At 44.3% G+C, this 24,097-nt stretch overlaps 1 protein-coding gene across 1 annotated transcript in view; it reads right to left on the reverse strand.

The window, feature by feature from the left end:
- LOC115143116 (disco-interacting protein 2 homolog B-A-like) overlaps window positions 1–24,097 on the reverse strand; it is an 86,925-nt gene that overhangs the window by 19,413 nt on the left and 43,415 nt on the right. The window contains exons 3-18 of the mRNA XM_065001798.1: window positions 23,955–23,961; window positions 21,605–21,774; window positions 19,157–19,282; window positions 18,608–18,994; window positions 18,355–18,507; window positions 17,528–17,647; window positions 17,113–17,310; window positions 14,816–14,907; window positions 11,531–11,641; window positions 11,313–11,436; window positions 10,925–11,034; window positions 10,744–10,846; window positions 4,349–4,413; window positions 4,154–4,247; window positions 3,925–4,044; window positions 910–1,024 (exon numbers count right to left, since the gene is read on the reverse strand). Coding sequence (XP_064857870.1) covers window positions 910–1,024; window positions 3,925–4,044; window positions 4,154–4,247; window positions 4,349–4,413; window positions 10,744–10,846; window positions 10,925–11,034; window positions 11,313–11,436; window positions 11,531–11,641; window positions 14,816–14,907; window positions 17,113–17,310; window positions 17,528–17,647; window positions 18,355–18,507; window positions 18,608–18,994; window positions 19,157–19,282; window positions 21,605–21,774; window positions 23,955–23,961 — 2,095 coding nt within the window. The remainder of the gene's footprint in view (window positions 1–909; window positions 1,025–3,924; window positions 4,045–4,153; window positions 4,248–4,348; window positions 4,414–10,743; window positions 10,847–10,924; window positions 11,035–11,312; window positions 11,437–11,530; window positions 11,642–14,815; window positions 14,908–17,112; window positions 17,311–17,527; window positions 17,648–18,354; window positions 18,508–18,607; window positions 18,995–19,156; window positions 19,283–21,604; window positions 21,775–23,954; window positions 23,962–24,097) is intronic.

Below are 24,097 nucleotides of genomic sequence, written 5' to 3' on the forward strand. Positions count from 1 at the left end.
CTACCCATGCTAGATTACGGAGACATAATTTATTGATCGGCAGGTGCTCTCGAGCGGCTAGATGTTCTTTACCATTCTGCCATCAGATTTTCCACCAATGCTCCTTATAGGACACATCACTGCACTCTATACTCCTTTGTAAACTGGTCATCTCTGTAAACCCGTCGCAAGACCCACTGGTTGATGCTTATTTATAAAACCCTCTTAGGCCTCACTCCCCCATATCTGAGATATCTACTGCAGCCCTCATTCTCCACATACAACACCCATTCTGCCAGTCACATTCTGTTAAAGGTTCCCAAAGCACACACATCCCTGAGTCGCTCCTCCTTTCAGTTCGCTGCAGCTAACAACTGGAACAAGCTGCAACAAACACTCAAACTGGACAGTTTTATATCAATCTCTTCATTCAAAGACTCAATCATGGACACTTTTACTGACAGTTGTGGCTGCTTTGTATGATGGAATGTTGTCTCTACCTTCTTGACCTTTGTGCTGTTGACTTTGCCCAATAATGTTTGTACCATGTTTTTGTGCTGCTACCATGTTGTGTTGCTACCATGTTGTTGTCATGTTGTGTTGCTACCATGCTGTGTTGTCATGTTGTACTGCCTTGTTATGTTGTTGTCTTAGGTCTTTCTTTATGTAGTGTTGTGTCTCTCTTGTTGTGATGTGCGTTTTGTCCTATATTTATATAGTATTCATTTTTTAAATCCCAGGCCCACGTCCCCGCAGGAGGCCTTTTGCCTTTTAGTAGGCCGTCATTATAAATAAGAATATGTTCTTAAGTGACTTGCCTAGATAAATAAAGGTTAAGTAAATACAAATAAATAAATACAATTTGGCCGAGTAGCAAAACAAAACACAAACTGTTACTTTCGCTAAACAGACGGATTCAGCCCATCCTACCTGCGGATGGCTACCGTCATGGCCTCAGGGGAGGTGGCACAGGGACAGATGACCTCTGGCTTCAGCCCGTGGATCTGGAACACATTGAGGAAGGCATCGCAGGACGACACCGACCCTTAGGGAGAGACAAAGACAGAGAGAGAGAGACTCAACAACAATGACATCTCACACCTATTAAGACGAGGTGCTGGCTCACAACACTGACCATTTTTGGAGGGTATCTATTTTAACCATACAGGGCTTTGTTTATCACTTGCAATTGTCCTATTTGCATTTACCGACAGCAATGTTTTTTGGTCCTGTCCAGACTGGACCAAATCTGAACCAATCATAGACGTCTATGTTTGGTTCAGATTTTGTCCGGTCTAGACCAGCCTTGATTTCAACATCCACTGACGTCCGGACTGGCCTTTATTTGGCCCAAACATAGACGTCTATAATTGGTTCAGATTTGGTCCACTCCTGACATCTACTGTGCCTTCGGAAAGTTTTCAGACCCCTTGACTTTTTCCACATTCTGTTAGGTTAGCCTTATTCTAAAATGTACTTTTAAAAATGTTTTCCTCATCAATCTACACACAATACCCCATAATAACAAAGCACAAACAGGTTTTTAGGAATTGTTGCTAATTTATTAAAAATAAAAACTGAAATATGACATTTACATAAGTATTCAGACCAGTACTTTGTTAAAGCACCTTTGGCAGCGATTACAGTCTCGACCCTTCAAGTCCGGGCTCTGGCTGGGCCACTCAAGGGCATTCAGAGACTTGTCCCGAAGCCACTCCTGTGTTGTCTTGCCTGTGTGCTTAGGGTCGTTGTCCTGTTGGAAGGTGAACCTTCGCCCCAGTCTGATCTCTCTGTACTTTGCTCCGTTCATCTTTGCCTAGATCCTGACGAGTCTCCCAGTCCCTGCCGCTGAAAAACATCCCCACAGCATGATGCTGCCAGCACCAAGCTTCACTGTAGGGATGGTGTCAGGTTTCCTAGACGTGATGCTTGGCCTTCAGGCCAAAGAGTTCAATCTTGGTTTCATCAGACCAGAGAATCTTGTTTCTCATGGTCTGAGAGTCTTTAGGTGCCTTTTGGCAAACTCCAATCGGGCTGTCATGTGCCTTTTACTGAGAAGTGGCTTCCGTCTGGTCACTCTACCATAAAAGCCTGATTGGTGGAGTGCTGCAAAGATGGTTGTCTTTCGGGAAGGTTCTCCTATCTCCACAGAGGAACTCTGGAGCTCTGTCAGAGTGACCCATAGGGTTCTTGGTCACCTCCCTGACCAAGACCCTTGTCCCGTGATTGCTCAGTTTGGCTGGGCGGCCAGCTGTAGGAAGAGTCTTGGTGGTTTCAAACTCTTTCTATTTGAGAATGATGGAGGCCACTGTGCTTTTGGGGACCTTCAATGCTGCAGACATGTTTTGGTACCCTTCTCCAGATCTGTACCTCGACAAAATCCTGTCTCGGAGCTCTACAGACAATTTCTTCGACCTCATGGTTTGGTTTTTGCTCTGACATGCACTGTCAACTGTGGGACCTTATATAGACAGTTGTGTGCCTTTCCCAAATAATGTCCAATCAATTGAATTTAAAACAGGTGGACACCAATCAAGTTGTAAAAACATCTGAATGATGATTAATGTAAACAGGATGCACCGGAGCTCAATTTTGAGTCACATAGCAAAGGGTCTGAATACTTAAGTATATAAGGTATTTCTGTGTACATTTGCAAAACATTACTAGAAAACAGTTTTCGCTTTGTAGTTATGGAGTAATATGTGTAGATTGCTAAGGAATTTGTATTTATTTAATCCATTTTAGAATAAGGCTGTAATGTAACAAAATGTGGAAAAAGTCAAGGGGTCTGAATACTTTCCGAAAGCACTATGTCTCACAATTTTGGACAGCACAGTACAGCACAGCAGAGTACAGTACATTACAGTATAGTACACAGTATAGTCAAGAAAAGTAGAATATAGTACAGTACAATACAGTAGAGCACAGTAGAGTACTGTAAAGTCGTGTACTGTATTGTCCCCTACTTTATTCTAATGCACTATACTCTAATGAACTAAACTTTACTCTACTGTCTACTCTACCAAATAAACGTTTTCCTGTACTGCACTCTACTGTGCTCTATTGTACAAATCGGTGCCGTACTGTACTGAGGTTCAAACTTGTGAAACATAGCCTAAACGTCTATTATTAGTACAATTTTGGATCTGGTCTACACCGACCAAATGTGTACTTGTTTGGGGGCGGGGCTAATTAGCATAATACCCAGCATGCTACATTATACATAAAAACTATATAATTTACATTTTGGTTATTCAGCAGATGATCTTATCCAGGACCACCTACAGTCAATGCATTCAACTTAAGTAGATAAACAACAATATATCACAGTCATAGTAAGAAAGATTTTTTAACTGAGAATGTTATTGTAGTTGAAGTTGTCTGTTGGTTTATTACCTAGGTTGAATTAGTTTGAACATAATTGCTGTCAGGTACAAAGCTTTTGAAAAAGCTAACATACCTAATGCTACAGCTGAAAGTAATACTAAATATTCTGTTGCAATCTTCAGTTGGCTCGTTTTTCCTATAGTAAGAGCCTTGAAAAAGTATTATTGTGATACAATGCTTACTTCATTGAGAATGTATGTGCAGTTGAAATTTTACCATAGAATCAATGTCTGATTTTTTTTTTTTTCCATCTGTAAATTAAGTATTTTCAATGTCCGGAAAATACATAATTTTGACTGCCAGAAAATAAGTCTTCTCACCTTTCATTCAACACCTACAATGCATCCGATTTCAACATCTGGAAAATAAGTATTTTCGACATATGGAAAATAAGTATTTTCACCTTTCATTCAGTACCTAAAATGCAAAAGACCTTTTAAAGTATTTTCAAGGTAATTTTGCTTACTGGGATGCAGACCAGTTCCAAACATGTCTGCCATCTGTAGTTCCAGTGTGGCTTCCACACATTTCCCTGCATGGACTACATTTCACACTCACAGGGGTTGGCTCCGTCAGCAACAATGAGCATGCGCAGTGATGCCAGGCTGGTGTCCCTCTGTTCCCTGTGTGCCATCATGGCCCAGTGCAGGTCACGACACTTCACCAAGGCAACGCGCGCTATGGGGGGAGAGGAGGAACAAATGAGTACATGAACATCACAGTGTTCTCATGGTCACACGGAGAGAGAGAGAGAGAGAGGGTGTGGAGGTGTGGGTGGTGTAACTACCTTTATGTATGTGGACCCTCTGAACCCAGGAGAGAGGGCAAGCCTTCATAACAGCGTAGGGCACACTGATAGTGTGGATCCTGTTCATTACACTCTGAAAGAACAACAAAATACAAATTATTGAATGGAAATACATATGATATGAAATCAGTTTACCTGTAACTATTATCCCCCAATCCACAAACACACTCTCACCGTGAGAACTCCATGCCACAGGCCCATGTCCTTTTTAAAGTCCAGAACGTTCACTAATGTCTCACCTAAGAACAGAAACAAATAGATAAGTCCCTATGAGAAGCATCCTTCAAACACTTGTTCCCTGTATTTCATCGTCAAAACCCAAGATGGCGTAGCAGTCAGACGTCTTGTCGTGTCCCATGTATATATCTCTTTATATCTTTTTCTTCGCATATCTTTTTAAAATCTTTTTCTAAACCTGAACTTCAAAATACTCTCCTGCAACCCGCCTCACCCAATGTGTTGTGGATCTGTTTTTTCTAATGTATTATTATTTCCCTCGAACCGGAATCCCCCAACAGAAGCTAGCCAGCTCACTAGCTACTAGCTAGTAGTCAGCTAACTACTGCTAGCGGTCATCAGCTAACCATTAGCTCGGTAAGCTCTCGCCAGTTTGTACAACGCGACTCAAACCAGAGCATACCGGAGCTATTTTCTCTCCATATCCCTGGATTCCTACCGCAAGCTCTGGACCTTTTTATCTGGATCATCGCAGCTAGCCAGCTGCTATCCGAGTGACTACTCCTGGCTAACGTCTGCACCAATTAGAAAGCACCAATTAGCCTGGAGCTAGTCCATGCTAGGCCCATTCTCCCGGCTAGCTGAAGAGGCCCATCAGGTACTCCTGGGCTACAATACCCGGACCCCTTCTACTGCTGACACGGGGCACGGAAGCCCGCCGATCCTTCACAACTGGACTACGACGTAATCTGCTCAAGGGGGTACTCAACTGGCCCCAACATCGCGACGTCCCCTGAATGCTCATCTGCTAGCCTGCTAGCCGCGGCCCGCTAGCTGCTAGCCACGGCCCGCTAGCTGCTAGCCGGGCCCGTTAGCTGTCGAGAGCATATTTGACTGTTAGCTGAATAGATCCATCAGCCAATTTCTTGGGCCACGATACCTATTTTGCCAATTGGACTTGAACCCCTCTGCTACTCGGAACCCTACTAATCCATCACGACTGGTCTATCGACGTCACCGCACGCGGAGGCTAAAACAGACTTTCCTCTGTCGAGACGTCCCTCTAAGGCCCTTCTGCTAGCTTGCTAACCACGGCCTGCTAGCTATCTGAATCGCCGTGTCTCCAGCCAGCCCAACCACTCACTGGAACCCTACGCATGCATCTCCTTAATATCAATATGCCTTGTCCATTACTGTCCTGGTTAGTGATTATTGTCTTATTTCACTGTAGAGCCTCTAGCCCTGCTCAATATGCCTTAAACAACCATTAAATTCCACCTCCCACATATGTGGTGACATCACCTGGTTAAAACGTCTCTAGAGACAATATCCCTCTCATCTTTACTCAATTCCTAGGTTTACCTCCAATGTACTCACATCCTACCATACCTTTGTCGGTACATTATGCCTTGAATCAATTCTATTGTACCCAGAAACCTGCTCCTTTTACTCTCTGTTCCAAACGTACTAGACGACCAGTTCTGAAAGCCTTTAGCCGTACCCTTATCCTACTCCTCCTCTGTTCCTCTGGTGATGTAGAGGTAAATCCAGGCCCTGCAGTGCCTAGCTCCACTCCTACTCCCCAGGTGCTCACATTTGTTGACTTCTGTAACCGTAAAAGCCTTGGTTTCATGCATGTTAACATTAGAAGCCTCCTCCCTAAGTTTGTTTTATTCACTACTTTAGCACACTCTGGCAACCCGGATGTCCTAGCCGTGTCTGAATCCTGGCTTAGTAAGACCACCAAAAACGCTGAAATGTACATCGCTAACTATTACATTTTCCGACAAGATAGAACTGCCAAAGGCGGCGGTATGGCAATCGACTGCAGAAATAGCCTGCAGAGTTCTGTCTTACTATCCAGGTCTGTACCCAAACAATTCAAGCTTCTACTTTTAAAAATCCACCTTTCAGAAACAAGTCTCTCACCGTTGCCGCTTGCTATAGACCACCCTCTGCCCCCAGCTGTGCCCTGGACACCATATGTGAATTCATTGTCCTCCATCTATTTTCAGAGCTCGTACTGCTAGGTGACCTAAACTTGTGACATGCTTAACACCCCGTCCATCCTACAATCTAAGATTGATGCCCTCAATCTCACACAAATGATCAATGACCCCACCAGGAACAACCCCAAAGCCATAAACATGGGCACCCTCATAGATATCATCCTAACCAACTTGCCCTCCAAATACACCTCTGCTGTTTTCAACCAAGATCTCAGCGATCACTGCCTTATTGCCTGCATCCGTAATGGGTCTGCGGTCAAACGACCACCCCTCATCACTGTTAAATGTTCCCTAAAACCCTTTAGCGAGCAGGCCTTTCTAAGCGACCTGGCCCGGGTATCCGGGAAGGATTCTGACCTTATCCCATCAGTAGAGGATGCCTGGTTATTCTTTAAAAGTGCCTTCCTCATCATCTTAAATAAGCATGCCCCATTCAAAAAATGTAGAACCAGGAACAAATATAGCCCTTGATTCTCTCCAGACCTGACTGCCCTTGACCAGCACAAAACATCCTGTGGCATTCTGCATTAGCATCGAATAGCCCCTGTGATATGAAACTTATCAGGGAAGTTAGGAACCAATATACACATGCAGTTAGGAAAGCTAAGGCTAGCTTTTTAAAGCAGAAATTTGCATCCTGCAGCACAAACTCAAAAAAGTTCTGGGACACTAAAGTCCATGGAGAATAAGAGCACCTCCTTCCAGCTGCCGACTGCACTGAGGCTAGGAAACACTGTCACCACCGATAAATCCACTATAATTGAGAATTTCAATAAGTATTTTTCTACGGCTGGCCGTGCTTTCCACCTGGCTACCCATACCCCGATCAACAGCCCTCCACATTTCTCCTTCACCCAAATCCAGATAGCTGATGTTCTGAAAGAACTGCAAAATCTGGACCCCTACAAATCAGATGGGCTAGACAATCTGGACCCTCTCTTTCTAAAATTATCTGCCGAAATTGTTGCAACCCCTATTACTAGCCCGTTCAACCTCTTTCATATCGTCTGAAATTCCCAAAGATTGGAAAGCTGCCGCGGTCATCCCCCTCTTCAAAGGGGGAGACACTAGACCCAAACTACTACAGACCTATATCTATCCTACCCTGCCTTTCTAAGGTCTTCGAAAGCCAAGTTAACTTCTTTGGGATAGGGGGCAGCATTTTCACTTTTGGATGAATAGCGTGCCCAGAGTGAACTGCCTCCTACCCAGTCCCAGATGCTAATATATGCATATTATTATTAGTATTAGATAGAAAACACTCTGAAGTTTCTAAAACTGTTTGAATGATGTCTGAGTACAACAGAACTCATATGGCAGACAAAAACCTGGGAAAAAATCCAAACAGGAAGTGGGAAATCTGAGGGTTGTAGTTTTTGAACTCACCCCTATTGAATACACAGTGGGATATTGGTTATGTTGCACTTCCTAAGGCTTTCACTAGATGTCAACCATCTTTAGAATCTTGAATGAGGATTCTACTGTGATGTGGAGCCGGATGGGAGCACTTTGAGTCAGTGATCTGCCTACAGCCTCGTTCTCAATCACGAGCTTTCACTTGAAAGGTAGCCGTCATTCCATTGCTTCTCTACAGACATAGGAATTCTCCAGTTGGAACATTATTGAACTTTTATGATAAAAAACATCCTAAAGATTGATTCTATACTTAGCTGGACAAGTTTCTTCGACCTGTAATATAACTTTTTGAACGTTTCGTCCAAATGGACCAGATCGCGCATTTGGATTTGTTAACCAAACGCCCTAACAAAAGAAGCAATTGGACATAAATGGACATAAATGATGGACATTATCGAACAAAACAAGCATTTATTGTGGAACTGCGATTCCTGGGAGTGCATTCTGATGAAGATCATCAAAGGTAAGTGAATATTTAAAATACTGTTTATGAATAATGTTGACTACCCAACATGGCGGATATTTCTCTGGCTGGTTTGGGCTCTGAGCGCCGTTCTCAGGTTATGCTTTTTCCGTAAAGTTTTAAAAAATCTGACACAGCGTTTGCATTAACTTCTTATGGATAGGGGGCAGCATTGTCATGTTTGGATGAAAAGCATGCCCAGAGTAAACTGCCTCCTACTCAGTCCCAGATGCTAATACAGTGCCTTGCGAAAGTATTCGGCCCCCTTGAACTTTGCGACCTTTTGCCACATTTCAGGCTTCAAACATAAAGATATAAAACTGTATTTTTTGTGAAGAATCAACAACAAGTGGGACACAATCATGAAGTGGAACGGCATTTATTGGATATTTCAAACTTTTTTAACAAATCAAAAACTGAAAAATTGGGCGTGCAAAATTATTCAGCCCCCTTAAGTTAATACTTTGTAGTGCCACCTTTTGCTGCGATTACAGCTGTAAGTCGCTTGGGGTATGTCTCTATCAGTTTTGCACATCGAGAGACTGAAATTTTTTCCCATTCCTCCTTGCAAAACAGCTCGAGCTCAGTGAGGTTGGATGGAGAGCATTTGTGAACAGCAGTTTTCAGTTCTTTCCACAGATTCTCGATTGGATTCAGGTCTGGACTTTGACTTGGCCATTCTAACACCTGGATATGTTTATTTTTGAACCATTCCATTGTAGATTTTGCTTTATGTTTTGGATCATTGTCTTGTTGGAAGACAAATCTCCGTCCCAGTCTCAGGTCTTTTGCAGACTCCATCAGGTTTTCTTCCAGAATGGTCCTGTATTTGGCTCCATCCATCTTCCCATCAATTTTAACCATCTGCCCTGTCCCTGCTGAAGAAAAGCAGGCCCAAACCATGATGCTGCCACCACCATGTTTGACAGTGGGGATGGTGTGTTCAGGGTGATGAGCTGTGTTGCTTTTACGCCAAACATAACATTTAGCATTGTTGCCAAAAGGTTCAATTTTGGTTTCATCTGACCAGAGCACCTTCTTCCACATGTTTGGTGTGTCTCCCAGGTGGCTTGTGGCAAACTTTAAACAACACTTTTGATGGATATCTTTAAGAAATGGCTTTCTTCTTGCCACTCTTCCATAAATGCCAGATTTGTGCAATATACGACTGATTGTTGTCCTATGGACAGAGTCTCCCACCTCAGCTGTAGATCTCTGCAGTTCATCCAGAGTGATCATGGGCCTCTTGGCTGCATCTCTGATCAGTCTTCTCCTTGTATGAGCTGAAAGTTTAGAGGGACGGCCAGGTCTTGGTAGATTTGCAGTGGTCTGATACTCCTTCCATTTCAATATTATCGCTTGCACAGTGCTCCTTGGGATGTTTAAAGCTTGGGAAATATTTTTGTATCCAAATCCGGCTTTAAACTTCTTCACAACAGTATCTCGGACCTGCCTGGTGTGTTCCTTGTTCTTCATGATGCTCTCTGCGCTTTTAACGGACCTCTGAGACTATCACAGTGCAGGTGCATTTATACGGAGACTTGATTACACACAGGTGGATTGTATTTATCATCATTAGTCATTTAGGTCAACATTGGATCATTCAGAGATCCTCACTGAACTTCTGGAGAGAGTTTGCTGCACTGAAAGTAAAGGGGCTGAATAATTTTGCACGCCCAATTTTTCAGTTTTTGATTTGTTAAAAAAGTTTGAAATATCCAATAAATGTCGTTCCACTTCATGATTGTGTCCCACTTGTTGATTCTTCACAAAAAAATACAGTTTTATATCTTTATGTTTGAAGCCTGAAATGTGGCAAAAGGTCGCAAAGTTCAAGGGGGCCGAATACTTTCGCAAGGCACTGTATATCTCACTGGTCACCCCCAAAGCCAATTCTTCCTTTGGCCACCTTTCCTTCCAGTTTTCTGCAGCAAATGACTGGAACGAACTGCAAAAAACACTGAGGCTGGAGACTCATATCTCTCACCATCTTTAAGCTCCAGCTGTCAGAGCAGCTCACAGATCACTGTACCTTTTACATAGCCCATCTGTAAATTGCCCATCCAACTACCTCATCTCCATACTGTATTTATTTATTTTTCTTGCTCCTTTGCACCCCAGTATCTCTACTTGCACATACATCTTCTGCACATCTACCATTCCAGTGTTTAATTTCTATATTGTAATTACTTCACCACCATGGCCTATTTATTGCCTTACCTCCCTTATCCTACCTCATTTGCACATACTGTATATAGAATTTTCTACTATATTATTGACTATATGTTTCTTTACTCCATGTGTAACTCTGTGTTGTTGTATATGTCGAACTGCTTTACTTTATCTTGGCCAGGTCGCAGTTGCAAATGAGAACTTGTTCTCAACTAGCCTACCTGGTTAAATAAAAGGTGAAATATCTATATATTTTTTTAAATCCTCATAAAGATGCCATAGACTTACTCTTGCGATAGGGTATGCCCCTCTCATATTGTATAGTTACTCACCCTCACAGTAGTTGCAGGCCTGGGTCAGTGCTTGGCAATGGGTTAACATGGCCACCTTAGACACAGCCACACCCATCACTGTGCCCTCCTTACTTGCCTTGTACTAGGGGGAGAGAAAACACAATCCATTAGGATTGAATGAGAAGTACACACATGTGCACACACACACACCTCACCTCACCTCTATGTATGCAGGGTCAGTGTTAGCTGTAGGGATGTGGGGCTGCCAGTCCTTGCCAGGTTTGGTGAGGTACTTGGAATCTGTCACCACCCACTTTAGCTGAGGCCAGCCTATGAAAGACAGTTAATAACATATGTCAGCCAATCAACTTCATTAAAAAGAGACTCATAGCGAAAGACAAAAAGTATCACATTTTGATCTCTAGAGACAATGGTGGTGATTGAGATCAACCAGATTGCAGTCGTCGACAGGATGACTACAAATCACCTGGCTTCCTAAATAACTACTCATTACTACTTGTAGATCAGTCAATCTTCTCAGTCGGTGACCAGTGAATGAAATACATTGATGCTCTGTAATACGGCCAGTAAGAGAGGCAGCTCCTGACCTTTGAACTGTAGTATCTCTCCGGTGGGCGTCTTGGGGAGTCCCTTCAGACAGATCTCACTGGTCAGAGCCAGAGTTACACCACAACTGCCAAGCAGGAAGCCCACCTGACTACTGCCTGCATCCTGGTGGAACAACAATGGACATGGAGTCAATCACAAAGCAGATGTAACAGCATGTCAATGTAGGCTTGAAAAAGTTCCAATGACATGTCCTTACCTTGCGAGACAAAGGTACCTCTATAGGGACAGGGATGACCTCAGCCAGCAGGCAGCCATAGAAGGCCACCCAGAACATCCCAGGGTCACTGTTTGGGTACACTAGAGCCACCTACCGGAAATAAAATAAAACATTTGGTTGATGTATGGACCTTAATGCAGAAATCAGCAGTAAAAACAATAAAAGTGTTCTCCCCGCCCATTTCGGTAAAAACCCTGTTTCTGTAAAAAAGCTGAGGGATGGGGCTGAATCATTTATAATTTTATAAAACAGGGAAGACATATTGAGACCTAAGTCTATTTTACAAATGTGCCCTGTATATATATATATATATATATAACTCAGCAAAAAAATAAACGTTCTCTCACTGTCAACTGCATTTATTTTCAGCAAACTTAACATGTGTAAATATTTGTATGCACATAACAAGATTCAACAACTGAAACATAAACTGATCAAGTTCCACAGACATGTGACTAACAGAAATGGAATAATGTGTCCCTGAACAAAGGGGGGAGGGGGGGGTCAAAATCAAAAGTAACAGTCAGTATCTGGTGTGGCCACAAGCTGTATTAAGTACTGCAGTGCATCTCCTCCTCATGGACTGAACCAGATTTGCCAGTTCTTGCTGTGAGATGTTACCCCACTCTTCCACCAAGGCACCTGCAAGTTCCCTGACATTTCTGGGGGGGGAACGGCCCTAGCCCTCACCCTCTGATCCAACAGGTCCCAGACATACTCAATGGGATTGAGATCCGGGCTCTTCGCTGGCCATGTCTGAACACTGTCATTCCCGTCTTGCTCCTGGTGTAACTCGGGCAGTTGTTGTTGCCATCATGTCCCGCAGGTGTGATGTTCGGATGTACTGATCCTGTGCAGGTGTTGTTACACGTGGTCTGCAACTGCGAGTATGATCAGCTGTCCGTCCTGTTTCCCTGTAGCACTGTCTCAGGCGTCTCACAGTACGGACATTGCAATTTATTGCCCTGGCCACATCTGCAGTCCTCATGCCTCCTTGCAGCATACCTAAGGCACGTCCACGCAGATGAGCAGGGACCCTGGGTATCTTTCTTTGGGTGTTTTTCAGAGTCAGTAGAAAGGCCTCTTAGTATCCTAAGTTTTCATAACTGTGACATAATTGCCTACCGTCTGTAAGCTGTTAGTGTCTTAACGACCGTTCCACAGGTGCATGTTCATTCATTGTTTATGGTTCATTGAACAAGCATGGGAAACCGTGTTTAAATCCTTTACAACGAAGATCGGTGAAGTTATTTGGATTTTTACGAATTATCTTTGAAGGACAGTTTCTTATTTTGCTGAGTTTATAACATAAATATAAACATTTCTATCCAACCTATATAAATACACAGTACCAGTCAAAAGTTTGGACACACTTACTCCTTCAAGGTTTTGTCTTTACTTTTACTATTTTCTACACTGTAGAATAATAGTGAAGATATCAAAACTATGAAATAACATAAATGGAATCATGTAGTTACCAAAAAAGTGTTAAACGAATCAAAATATATTTTATATTTTTGATTCTTCAAAGTAGCCACCCTTTGCCTTGATGAAAGCTTTGCACGCTCTTCGCATTATCTCAACCAGCTTCACCTGGAATGCTTTTCCAACAATCTTGAAGGAGTTCCCACATGTGCTGAGCACTTGTTGGCTGTTTTTCCTCCACTCCGCAAGTCCAACTCATCCCAAACCATATCATTTGGGTTGAGGTCGGGTGATTGTGGAGGCCAGGTCATCTGATTCAGCACTCCATCACTCTTCTTCTTGGTCAAATAGCCTTTACACAGATGGAGGTATGCTGAGTCATTGTCCTTTTGAAAAACAGTTGATGAAGAGATGTGTCTGTTACTTGAACTCTGTGAAGCATTTATTTGGGTTGCAATTTCTGAAGTGCAGGTAACTCTAATGAACGTATCCCTCTGCACAAAGGTAACTCTGGGTGTTCCTTTCCTGTGGTGGACCTCATGAGAGCCAGTTTCATCATAGCGCTTGATGTTTTTTTACGACTGCACTTGAAGAAACTTTCAAAGTTCTTAACATTTTCCAGATTGACTGACCTTCATGTCTTAATGTGGAGGAAAGTTTGGCGTTTGGATGAATGAATTTTCGTTTTTTTTGGTAGCCAAACATGAAGCAGAAAACAGACTCATTTCTCCTGCACAAATAATCTTTCAGGAAAAACTGAACATTTGCTATCTAACTGAGAGTCTCCTCATTGAAAACATCCGAAGTTCTTCAAAGGTAAATTATTTTATTTGAATGGTTTTCTGGTTTTTGTGAAAATGTTGCCTGCTGAATGCTAACGCTAAATGCTAATGCTAGCTATCAATAGCTATCAATACTGTTACACAAATGCTAGTTTTGCTATGGTTGAGAAGCATATTTTTGAAAATCTGAGATGACAGTGTTGTTAACAAAAGGCTAAGCTTGAGAGCTAGCATATTGATTTAATTTCATTTGCGATTTTCATGATTGGTTAATGTTGCGTTATGGTAATGAGCTTGAGGCTGTATTCACGATCCCGGATCCGGGATGGCTCGACGCAAGAAGTTAAAGTAATGATAGACTGTCGTTTCTCTTTGCTTATTTGCGCTGTTCTTGCCATAATGTGGACTTGGTCTTTTACCAAATAGGGCTATCTTCTGTATACCACCCGTACCTTGTCAAAACACAACTGATTGGCTCAAACGCATTAAGAAGGAAAGAAATTCCACAATTAACTTTTAACAAGGCACACCTGTTCATTTAAATGCATTCCAGGTGACTACCTCATTAAGCTGGTTGAGAGAATGCCAAGAGTGTGCAAAGCTGTCATCAAGGCAAAGAGTGGCTACTTTAGATGTAGCAACTGCTGATTGCAAGTAAGCAATTGATTTTATAAGCAAGCAGTAAAATCTGATTTTAAAAAAACAGATACAACTACATCTTATGGAACAATGCGGACTGTGAAGAGACACACACAAACTCGCTAACATACACACACCCTACACACACATACATTGTAATGTTGTAATATTGTTGTATTGGGGAATTATACATTTTGTCGTAGAGTAGTGGTGTAATAATGTGCTGTATGATGTACTGTTTTATTTGTATTTTTTTATGATGTAATTGCCTTAATCTTGTTTGGACCCCAGGAAGAGTCGTTTCTGCCTTGACAGCAGCTAATGGGGTTCCTTAATAAATAAAAACAAATTTAAAAAATATATATGGCGCTATATCATTACGAGAGAAGTAGAAGTAGTGCGAGTCAATGTGTCTCACCCTGTCCCCAGGCTTGAGGACCTGCTCGTTCTTGGGTCCCAGTTTGTTGAGGAGGGTGTAGGCCAGCTTTACACTGCGGCTCCACAGCTTCCCTGATGGCGGGAGAAGGGGAGGTAGGAGGGAGGAAGGGTATGCATCGTAAATAACAGTGTCACAATATGTCAATCAATCTCATACTCCACCTCTCATAACCCTCCATTACCAAGATGACTTTATCCACATCATGACAGTATAGCACCAACAATAACCTAAGAGGATGTAATAAATAAAGTATCCCTCACTAAGTAGAGTTATAGATGTCAAAAATCATATGTTCTCTAACCATGGATTAGATGGGGGTATCTAAGTCAGGTTGTAGTATCAGTAGAAAATCTCTGCATGGCTCTAGGTCTCTCACCGTGGTTCAGTGTGGTTCGGGATTTGACACTGACATACCATAGGTCAGTGTGGTTAGGGGTTTGGGATTGTGAAATATTGTAGGTCAGTGTGGTTAGGGGTTTGGGATTGTGAAATATCGTAGGTCAGTGTGGTTAGGGGTTTGGGATTGTGAAATATCGTAGGTCAGTGTGGTTAGGGGTTCGGGATTTGACACTGACATACCATAGGTCAGTGTGGTTAGGGGTTCGGGATTTGACACTGACATGCCATAGGTCAGTGTGGTTAGGGGTTTGGGATTGTGAAATATCGTAGGTCAGTGTGGTTAGGGGTTTGAGATTGTGACACTGACATACCATAGGTCAGTGTGGTTAGGGGTTTGGGATTGTGACATACTGTAGGTCAGTGTGGTTAGGGGTTTGGGATTGTGAAATAGGTCAGTGTGGTTAGGGTTTGGGATTGGTCAGTGTGGTTAGGGGTTTGAGATTGTGACATACTGTAGGTCAGTGTGGTTAGGGGTTTGGGATTGTGACATACTGTAGGTCAGTGTGGTTAGGGGTTTGGGATTGTGAAATATCTTAGGTCAGTGTGGTTAGGGGTTTGGGATTGTGAAATATCGTAGGTCAGTGTGGTTAGGGGTTTGGGATTGTGAAATATCGTAGGTCAGTGTGGTTAGGGGTTTGGGATTGTGAAATATCGTAGGTCAGTGTGGTTAGGGGTTTGGGATTGTGAAATATCGTAGGTCAGTGTGGTTAAGGGTTTGAGATTGTGACATACTGTAGGTCAGTGTGGTTAGGGGTTTGGGATTGTGACATACTGTAGGTCAGTGTGGTTAGGGGTTTGGGATTGTGAAATATCTTAGGTCAGTGTGGTTAGGGGGTTTGGGATTGGGTGAAATATCGTAGGTCAGTGTGGTTAGGGGTTTGGGATTGTGAAATATCGAAATAGGTCAGTGTGGTTAGGGGTTTGAGATTGTGACATACTGTAGGTCAGTGTGGTTAGGGGTTTGGGATTGTGACATACTGTAGGTCAGTGTGGTTAGGGGTTTGGGATTGTGAAATATCGTAGGTCAGTGTGGTTAGGGGTTTGGGATTGTGAAATATCGTAGGTCAGTGTGGTTAGGGGTTTGGGATTGTGAAATATCGTAGGTCAGTGTGGTTAGGGGTTTGAGATTGTGACATACTGTAGGTCAGTGTGGTTAGGGGTTTGGGATTGTGACATACTGTAGGTCAGTGTGGTTAGGGGTTTGGGATTGTGAAATATCGTAGGTCAGTGTGGTTAGGGGTTTGGGATTGTGAAATATCGTAGGTCAGTGTGGTTAGGGGTTTGGGATTGTGAAATATCGTAGGTCAGTGTGGTTAGGGGTTTGGGATTGTGAAATATCGTAGGTCAGTGTGGTTAGGGGTTTGGGATTGTGAAATATCGTAGGTCAGTGTGGTTAGGGGTTTGGGATTGTGAAATATCGTAGGTCAGTGTGGTTAGGGGTTTGGGATTGTGAAATATCGTAGGTCAGTGTGGTTAGGGGTTTGGGATTGTGAAATATCGTAGGTCAGTGTGGTTAGGGGTTTGGGATTGTGAAATATCGTAGGTCAGTGTGGTTAGGGGTTTGGGATTGTGAAATATCGTGGGAGGTCAGTGTGGTTAGGGGTTTGGGGTTTGGGATTGTTTGGGAAATATCGTAGGTCAGTGTGGTTAGGGGTTTGGGATTGTGAAATATCGTAGGTCAGTGTGGTTAGGGGTTTGGGATTGTGAAATATCGTAGGTCAGTGTGGTTAGGGGTTTGAGATTGTGACATACTGTAGGCCAGTGTGATTAGGGGTTTGAGATTGTGAAGTTCCGTAGGTCTGTGTGATTAGGGGTTTGAGACTGTTACATACCGTAGGTAAGTGTACAGGGGTTTGTGTGTGGGCCTAGTTTCTTACCGTAGGTCAATGTGTACAGGGATTTGCCAGTGATGTCCAGGGCGGTGAGGGCGGGGCTCTTGCCCTGTGTGGCTCCCCATCGGGCCAGGGCAGCCTGGAGGGCCGGAGGCCAGTTACTGACCACCCCCAGGGGCTCCCCCTTCACTGGGATGATCTGACGGCCCTCTGGCCGTGGTGTATTGGGGTCCGGCTGGGGCACTGGAGGGAGAGAGGGAGGGGGGGGCAGAATGAACCAGGTAGCACATTTGAGGTTGGTACAGAGGGGTGGAAATGAAAACATTGTAGGTGACATTTACAGAGATATAGTCTGGTCTCAGATCTGTTTGTGCTGTCTTGGGAGTTGACAAGACAGCACAAACAGATTTGAAACCAGGCTAAGAGAGATCCACTGACTGAAGAATTAATGGTGGCTCACCCTCTACGATCTCCTCCTGGTCATCCACAAAGAACTCACTGAGGGGGGGCCTCTTGGGCCTCTTCAAGGTATTGAGCAGCTGCTGGATCTTAGTGGACACCCTGCTGTTCACCGGGACACCTGGATGGGGGGAGGCAAACACTGTCACACACACTCACCCTGCCCCAATATACGAAGAGAAGTCTTGATTGACTTCACCCACATCTCTGGCTTTCCTTTCTCAACTTGCAGTCTGCTAGTATGAAAAGCAGCAGGCAAAGGGGTAACTCTACACCAGGACTGGGAGGGATGGAGTGAGGTAAAAGGGAAAATAATCATTGGTTGCATAATAGGAAAACACATGAGGATTCATTCGGTTTCAGAGGATGGTTCTGGTTTCACAGAAATACTACTCTCCCTAATCATATGGCGCAGAGGATATGAACAAGGCACAAACAGTACACAGAAGTATATATGACACCAGTAGTTCATGGGTTTCTCATAGGGAATGTGTTACCTCTTCTGTTACCTATTGCCAGTCAAAATAACATGCGACAGGGTGGAAAAAGGCCAGAAGAAAACAAAACAACATGGTTTAGTTAATGATATGGTCCAGTCGAAAAATCAACATGTTTTTCAAGAAAAACACTATTACTTAAAAAATAAAAATAAAGTTATTTTCAATGGAAATGCAAAAGTGTATGAAGATTCGGCGAGGACACACACTCACAATCTCACATAAACACACAGACTTCGTACTCTTACTTACACACACACACACACACACACACACACACACACACACACACACACACACACACACACCCTAAAAAAGAGGCTGTTCTTACCGTCGGCTGTCTCCATCATGCTGGAGCGACTCTGTCCGCGGCTCATCCCCCGGACCACAGGAGGGTTGTTGGGCCGGTCCACCTGAGAGGAGCCCCTGGCCTGGGGGGCTGCCGCCAACACGTCTGGGGGGGGTCCACTGTTCTCTGAAAGGCCTGGCAGAAAGACAGGGTCATTTTATCTGCTCGGTTTATCTTATATAGGGTTACATGCCAAGGCGTTCTAAAGTGTTGTGGTCATGAGGACATATCTTACCAATGCGTGCTTGAGCCAGCATGTCAGCTATGGCTGGATGCTGTGGCTGTGACTGTGGCTGTAGTTGTGACTGGTACTGTGGCTGGTACTGGGGCTGGTACTGGGGCTGGTACTGGGGCTGGTACTGTGGCTTGTACTGGGGCTGGGCTTGGGTCTGGGTCTGGGATGGTTGAGGCTGGGGCTTGCTCTCTCCATGGGACAGGGTGGAGGAGGCGGAAGAAGCGGAAGAGGATGTGGAGGAGCCCTGGACAGAGCGGTTGATCCAGGAGTCAGGGCTCTGCAGACTGGGGGGCTGCAGCAGAGAGGAAGGGGCAGGAGCCCCCAAACCAGCACCCACTGACGACTGTCTCAACAGAGCACCCTCATCCTCTGAACTTGACGACGAGTCTGAGATAGGAGAAAGGAAGTAAGAGAGATGGAGAGAATTAGAAAGAGAGAGCGTGTGACCTTAAGATTAAACTCTACAGTACCAACAATAAAGCTTACGTAGGCTGTTCCTGAGGAAATAGAAGCAGTCAGGCTGATTTGAAGGAGTCAGTCCTACGCTACCTGGTGGGGTGCAGTTGTTGATGGGCGACTGAACGTAGGTGGAGCGGCGTTTGGTGGGCATGGGTAGTGCCATCTTCTCCTCCTTATGTTTGGCCAACGCAGCCTGCACCGCCTCTGTGTGGATATCTGGGACAACGGGAGAGAGAGAGAAAGAGAGAGTAAGGGAAAGCGGAAGAAATTACAATTTTGAATTTGGATGATTGCAAAGGATAGGGAATAGGGATGGAGAGGAAGATGAGAACATCCAAGATAAACATTCATTTTTCTGGAAAAGTATAACTGAAATTTAAGTGAACCTGCCAGTCACAGAGATATTTAAAATAATAATAATTATTACATAGATACTGATGCATAAAGACAATCACTGTTCTGTCAACACAGTTAAAGCTGAATGGAGGTTTGACTTTCAACCATCAGAATAGGAGAGATGGCAGTTAGGTCCTGCTGTAACAGCAAACCAGTCTGTTTGCTGGAGAGAGAGGGGCTATTATCATGCTCACCCATCCTTGTACGCACACACACACACACACACACACACACACACACACACACACACACACACGTGCACACACACGTGCACAAAAGGTACGGATCAGAGGATGACCAGAAGACACATCAGCACTTTCTGATACATTTCCTCATGACACAATCAGAATATGTAATAAAATCTACATAAACCATCAAACACAACACATTGCATAACCAACACTATAGAATGACATAAGATAACATTTGATTCTACTAAAAATAGACAGCTATTCTGTTCCCATTCTTCCTATACGCTGCATGCGTGATCATTCATCGCCATAGAAACATGAGAGAACGACCGTCACACACGTCCGAGAGGCATCTCCATGGTGATAGCCGAGGTTGCCGGGCGTTAAAATGTTAAAGTTGTTAGGTGTCTGTCCTCTACCTCTCCGGCACAACACTACAAACAACAATGAACAGCGCAGACAGCCAGACGCGATCAGAGCCCACACAACAACACACTTGCAGCACCTCAGCCTAGCAACACGAACATACCCTACACACACCCATGTAAGCTCATTTAGGCTACACACACGCCAGACTACCTGGACCTAAACATCATCATATCGCTGATAGCTAATTATCAATCTCTCAGTCCTCTTGATCGCACCCTCTCAGTATTCCTTTCTCTGTAGCTCTACCCCCTCCTCTATCTCACTCTCTCTCGTTCTCCCCATCACACTCTCTCAAGGAGACTGAGGTGTCAGCAGGTTCTCCATAAGGACTGCTGGGAGTGTGACTGACCCACCCATCGCTGCTCTTCCCCTCACTCTATCCCTCCTCGCTATCTCCCTCTTATTCCCTCTCAGTCCTGCTCAATTTCTCTGTGATATTCCTCCGTTATCCTGTAATAGAACAGTGTTTGCCCTCAAACGTCAATTCTCTTCAAAGTCCTTCTCCATTGTCCCTGCATCCTATTTATTTCCACCTGGCTACCAGCTCTCATTTCCTTTCCCTCTTTCCCAATCCTTGCCCTGAATCCAGTCGGACTTCCAGCGAGATCCCTTGAGATTCCTCGACACGTCAAATGGAACTTGAATCATTTTTGCTGTTCTCTCTGGTGAGCTGTCCTATTAGCTCAAACAGACCCCACACAGTGGTGGTCCTTCCGTCCTTCATCCCCCAAAACTCCACTCCACAATGAGGTATGGGAGCTAGTGTGCGTGTGTGTACGTGCATGTGTGTCTCACGTGAGAGGCGAGACCAGACTGATGCAGAGGCTGTCCAAACAGGGATGGGAGGAGAGAGAAATGTATGAAGCTGAGTATGAAGCTGCCTAGAGGGAGGACACATGTACACTGCATGCACCTCTAGTAACAGAAGGAGAGAGAGAAAGAGAGAGGACAGAAAGACTCTTATACACTTCTCTACCATTCGTTATTTTTTCATGTCTTCTCAACCATCTAACGGTCCATTCTAACACTCCTTCCGTGTACTCTATAGAATCTACAAAATAATTATATTGTGCTGAGTTCCTCCTTCCTGTTTAGTATTCCCCCTGCTCTCTCCACAGTCCAGCACATTGCCAAGCCATGACATCACTCCCCAATCACAATGTGAGGGATCTGGCCTCTTGGGCTCCCCTTTAGAGGGGATTCTGCTGCACACTGTAGGGACTTCTCTTTCTCAACAACCCAACAGGACACACACACACACACACACACACACACACACACACACACAAAGCAGCCCTTTCATTGGTCTATTTGCAACCATTACAGGATTACAAGATTCTGCTTCAAACCAGATTTGACCATAAATTGACTGCCTAATGCTTATATTGAATGAAATGAAAAATAATCAATCAATCAAACTTAACATGAACCAAAAATGCAACATTATTGACTGTGACTGGATTTCCTAAGGCAACATAAGTGTTGATTTAAAAAATGGAAACTGAGACAAGTTGTTGCCCACCTGATCGGTAGCGGTCATCCCTGGTCCCTCCGCTGCGGTGCGGTCGCCGAGAGCGACGATCACGATAGCGGGAAGAGGAGCTGGGTGGAGGAGCCTGGGTGTGAGCATTGGCATGGGTGGAGCCAGAGGCGTTGCTAGGACCAGGAGCCTGGGCATCATAGGCAGGGGGGCTTCCACTGGGGAGTACAAAATAATAAAGTAGATGACTAGGAGACAAAAAGACAGTACACAAAGTACATAGTATATACGGTGCATTCAGACCCATTCACTTTTTCCACATTTTTGTTACGTTACAGCCTTATTCTAAAATGGATTTAATTATATTTTTTCCTCATCACTACCCCATAATGACGAAGCGAAAACATATTTTCAGATTTTTTTAATGCAAAGTATTCAGACACTTTGCTATTAGACTTGAAATTGAGCTCCGGTACATCACGTTTCCATTGATCATTCATGAGATGTTTCTACAACTTGATTGGAGTCCACCTGTGGTAAGTTCAATTGATTGGACATTTATTTGTATTTTTCTATTGAACCTTTATTTAACTAGGCAAGCCAGTTAAGAACAAATTCTTATTTACAATGACGACTACACCGACAAGGCACAGTTCTGGGGAAGGGTATCAAAACATCTCTGCAGCATTGAAGGTCCCCAAAAACACAGTGGCCTCCATCATTCTTAAATGGAAGAAGTTTGGAACCATCAAGACTCTTCCTACATTTAGCCACCCGGCCAAACTGAGCAATCGGGAGGCCCATGGCTTGGTTTTTGCTCTGACATGCACGGTCAACTGTGGGACCTTATATAGACAGGTTTGTGCCTTTACAAATCATGTCCAAACAATTGAATTACCACAGGTGGACTCCAATCATGTTGTAGAAACATCTTAAGGATGATCAATGGAAACAGGATGCACCGGAGTTCAATTTCGAGTCTAATAGCAAAGGGTCTGAATACTTATGTAAATAAGGTGTTTGGTCAGGGAGGTGACCAATAATGTGATGGTCACTCTGACAGAGCTCCAGAGATCCTCTGTGGAGATGGAAGAACCTTCCAGAAGGACAACCATCTCTGTAGCCCTCCAACAATCAGGCCTTTATAGTAGAGTGGCCAGACGAAAGCCACTCCTCAGTAAAAGGCACATGACAGTCCACTTGGAGTTTGCCAAAAGGCGCCTAAAGGACTCAGACCATGAGAAACAAGATTCTCTGGTCTGATGAAACCTAAATGTTACTCTTTGGCCTGAATGCCAAGCGTCACATCTAGAGGAAACCAGGCACGGCTCATCACCTGGCCAATACCATCCCCCCTTGGGTTGTGCCGTGGCGGAGATCTTTGTGGGCTATACTCGGTCTTGTCTCAGGATGGTAAGTTGGTTGTTGAAGATATCCCTCAAGTGGTGTGTAGGCTGTGCTTTGGCAAAGTGGGTGGGGTTATATCCTGCCTGTTTGGGGCCACAGTTTCTCCCGACCCCTCCTGTCTCAGCCTCCAGTATTTATGCTGCAGTAGTTTATGTGTCGGGGGGCTAGGGTCAGTTTGTTATATCTGGAGTATTTCTCCTGTCTTATCCGGTGTCCTGTGTAAATTTAAGAATGCTCTCTCTAATTCTCTCTCTCTTCCGGAGGACCTGAGACGCTAGGACCATGCCTCAGGACTACCTGGCCTGTTGACTCCTTGCTGTCCCCAGTCCACCTGGCTGTGCTACTGCTCCAGTTTCAACTGTTCTGCCAGCGGCTATGGAACCCTGACCTGTTCACCGGACGTGCTACCTGTCCCAGACCTACTGTTCTCAACTCTCTAAAGACATCAGGAGCGGAAGAGATACTCTGAATGATCGGCTATGAAAAGCCAACTGACATTTACTCCTGAGGTGCTGACCTGTTGCACCCTCGACAACCACTGTGATTTTTATTATTTGACCCTGCTGGTCATCTATGAACATTTGAACATTTTGGCCATGTTCTGCTATAATCTCCACCCGGCACAGCCAGAAGAGGACTGGCCACCCTCATAGCCTGGTTCCTCTCTAGGTTTCTTCCTAGGTTCTGGCCTTTCAGGCAGTTTTTCCTAGCCACCGTGCTTCTACACCTGCATTGCTTGCTGTTTGGGGTTTTAGGCTGGGTTTCTGTACAGCACTTTGTGACATCAGCTGATGTAAGAAGGGCTTTATAAATACATATGATTGATTGATCGATCCTTACAGTGAAGCATCATGTTGTAGGGATGTTTTTCAGCGGCAGGGAGTGGTAGAATAGTCAGGATCAAGGGAAAGATGAACGGAGCAAAGTACAGAGAGATCATTGATAAAAACATGCTTCAGAGCGCTCAGGACCTCAGGCTGGAGACAAAGGTTCTCCTTCCAACAGGACAGCGACACTAAGCACACAGCCAAGACAACGCAGGAGTGGCTTCGGGACAAGACTTTGAGTGGCCCAGCAAGAGCCCGGACTCTCCCGATCTCTGGAGAGACATGAAAATAGCTGTGCAGC

The sequence above is a fragment of the Oncorhynchus nerka genome, linkage group LG15, assembly GCF_034236695.1.
Source record: "Oncorhynchus nerka isolate Pitt River linkage group LG15, Oner_Uvic_2.0, whole genome shotgun sequence".
Lineage (NCBI taxonomy): Eukaryota > Metazoa > Chordata > Actinopteri > Salmoniformes > Salmonidae > Oncorhynchus > Oncorhynchus nerka.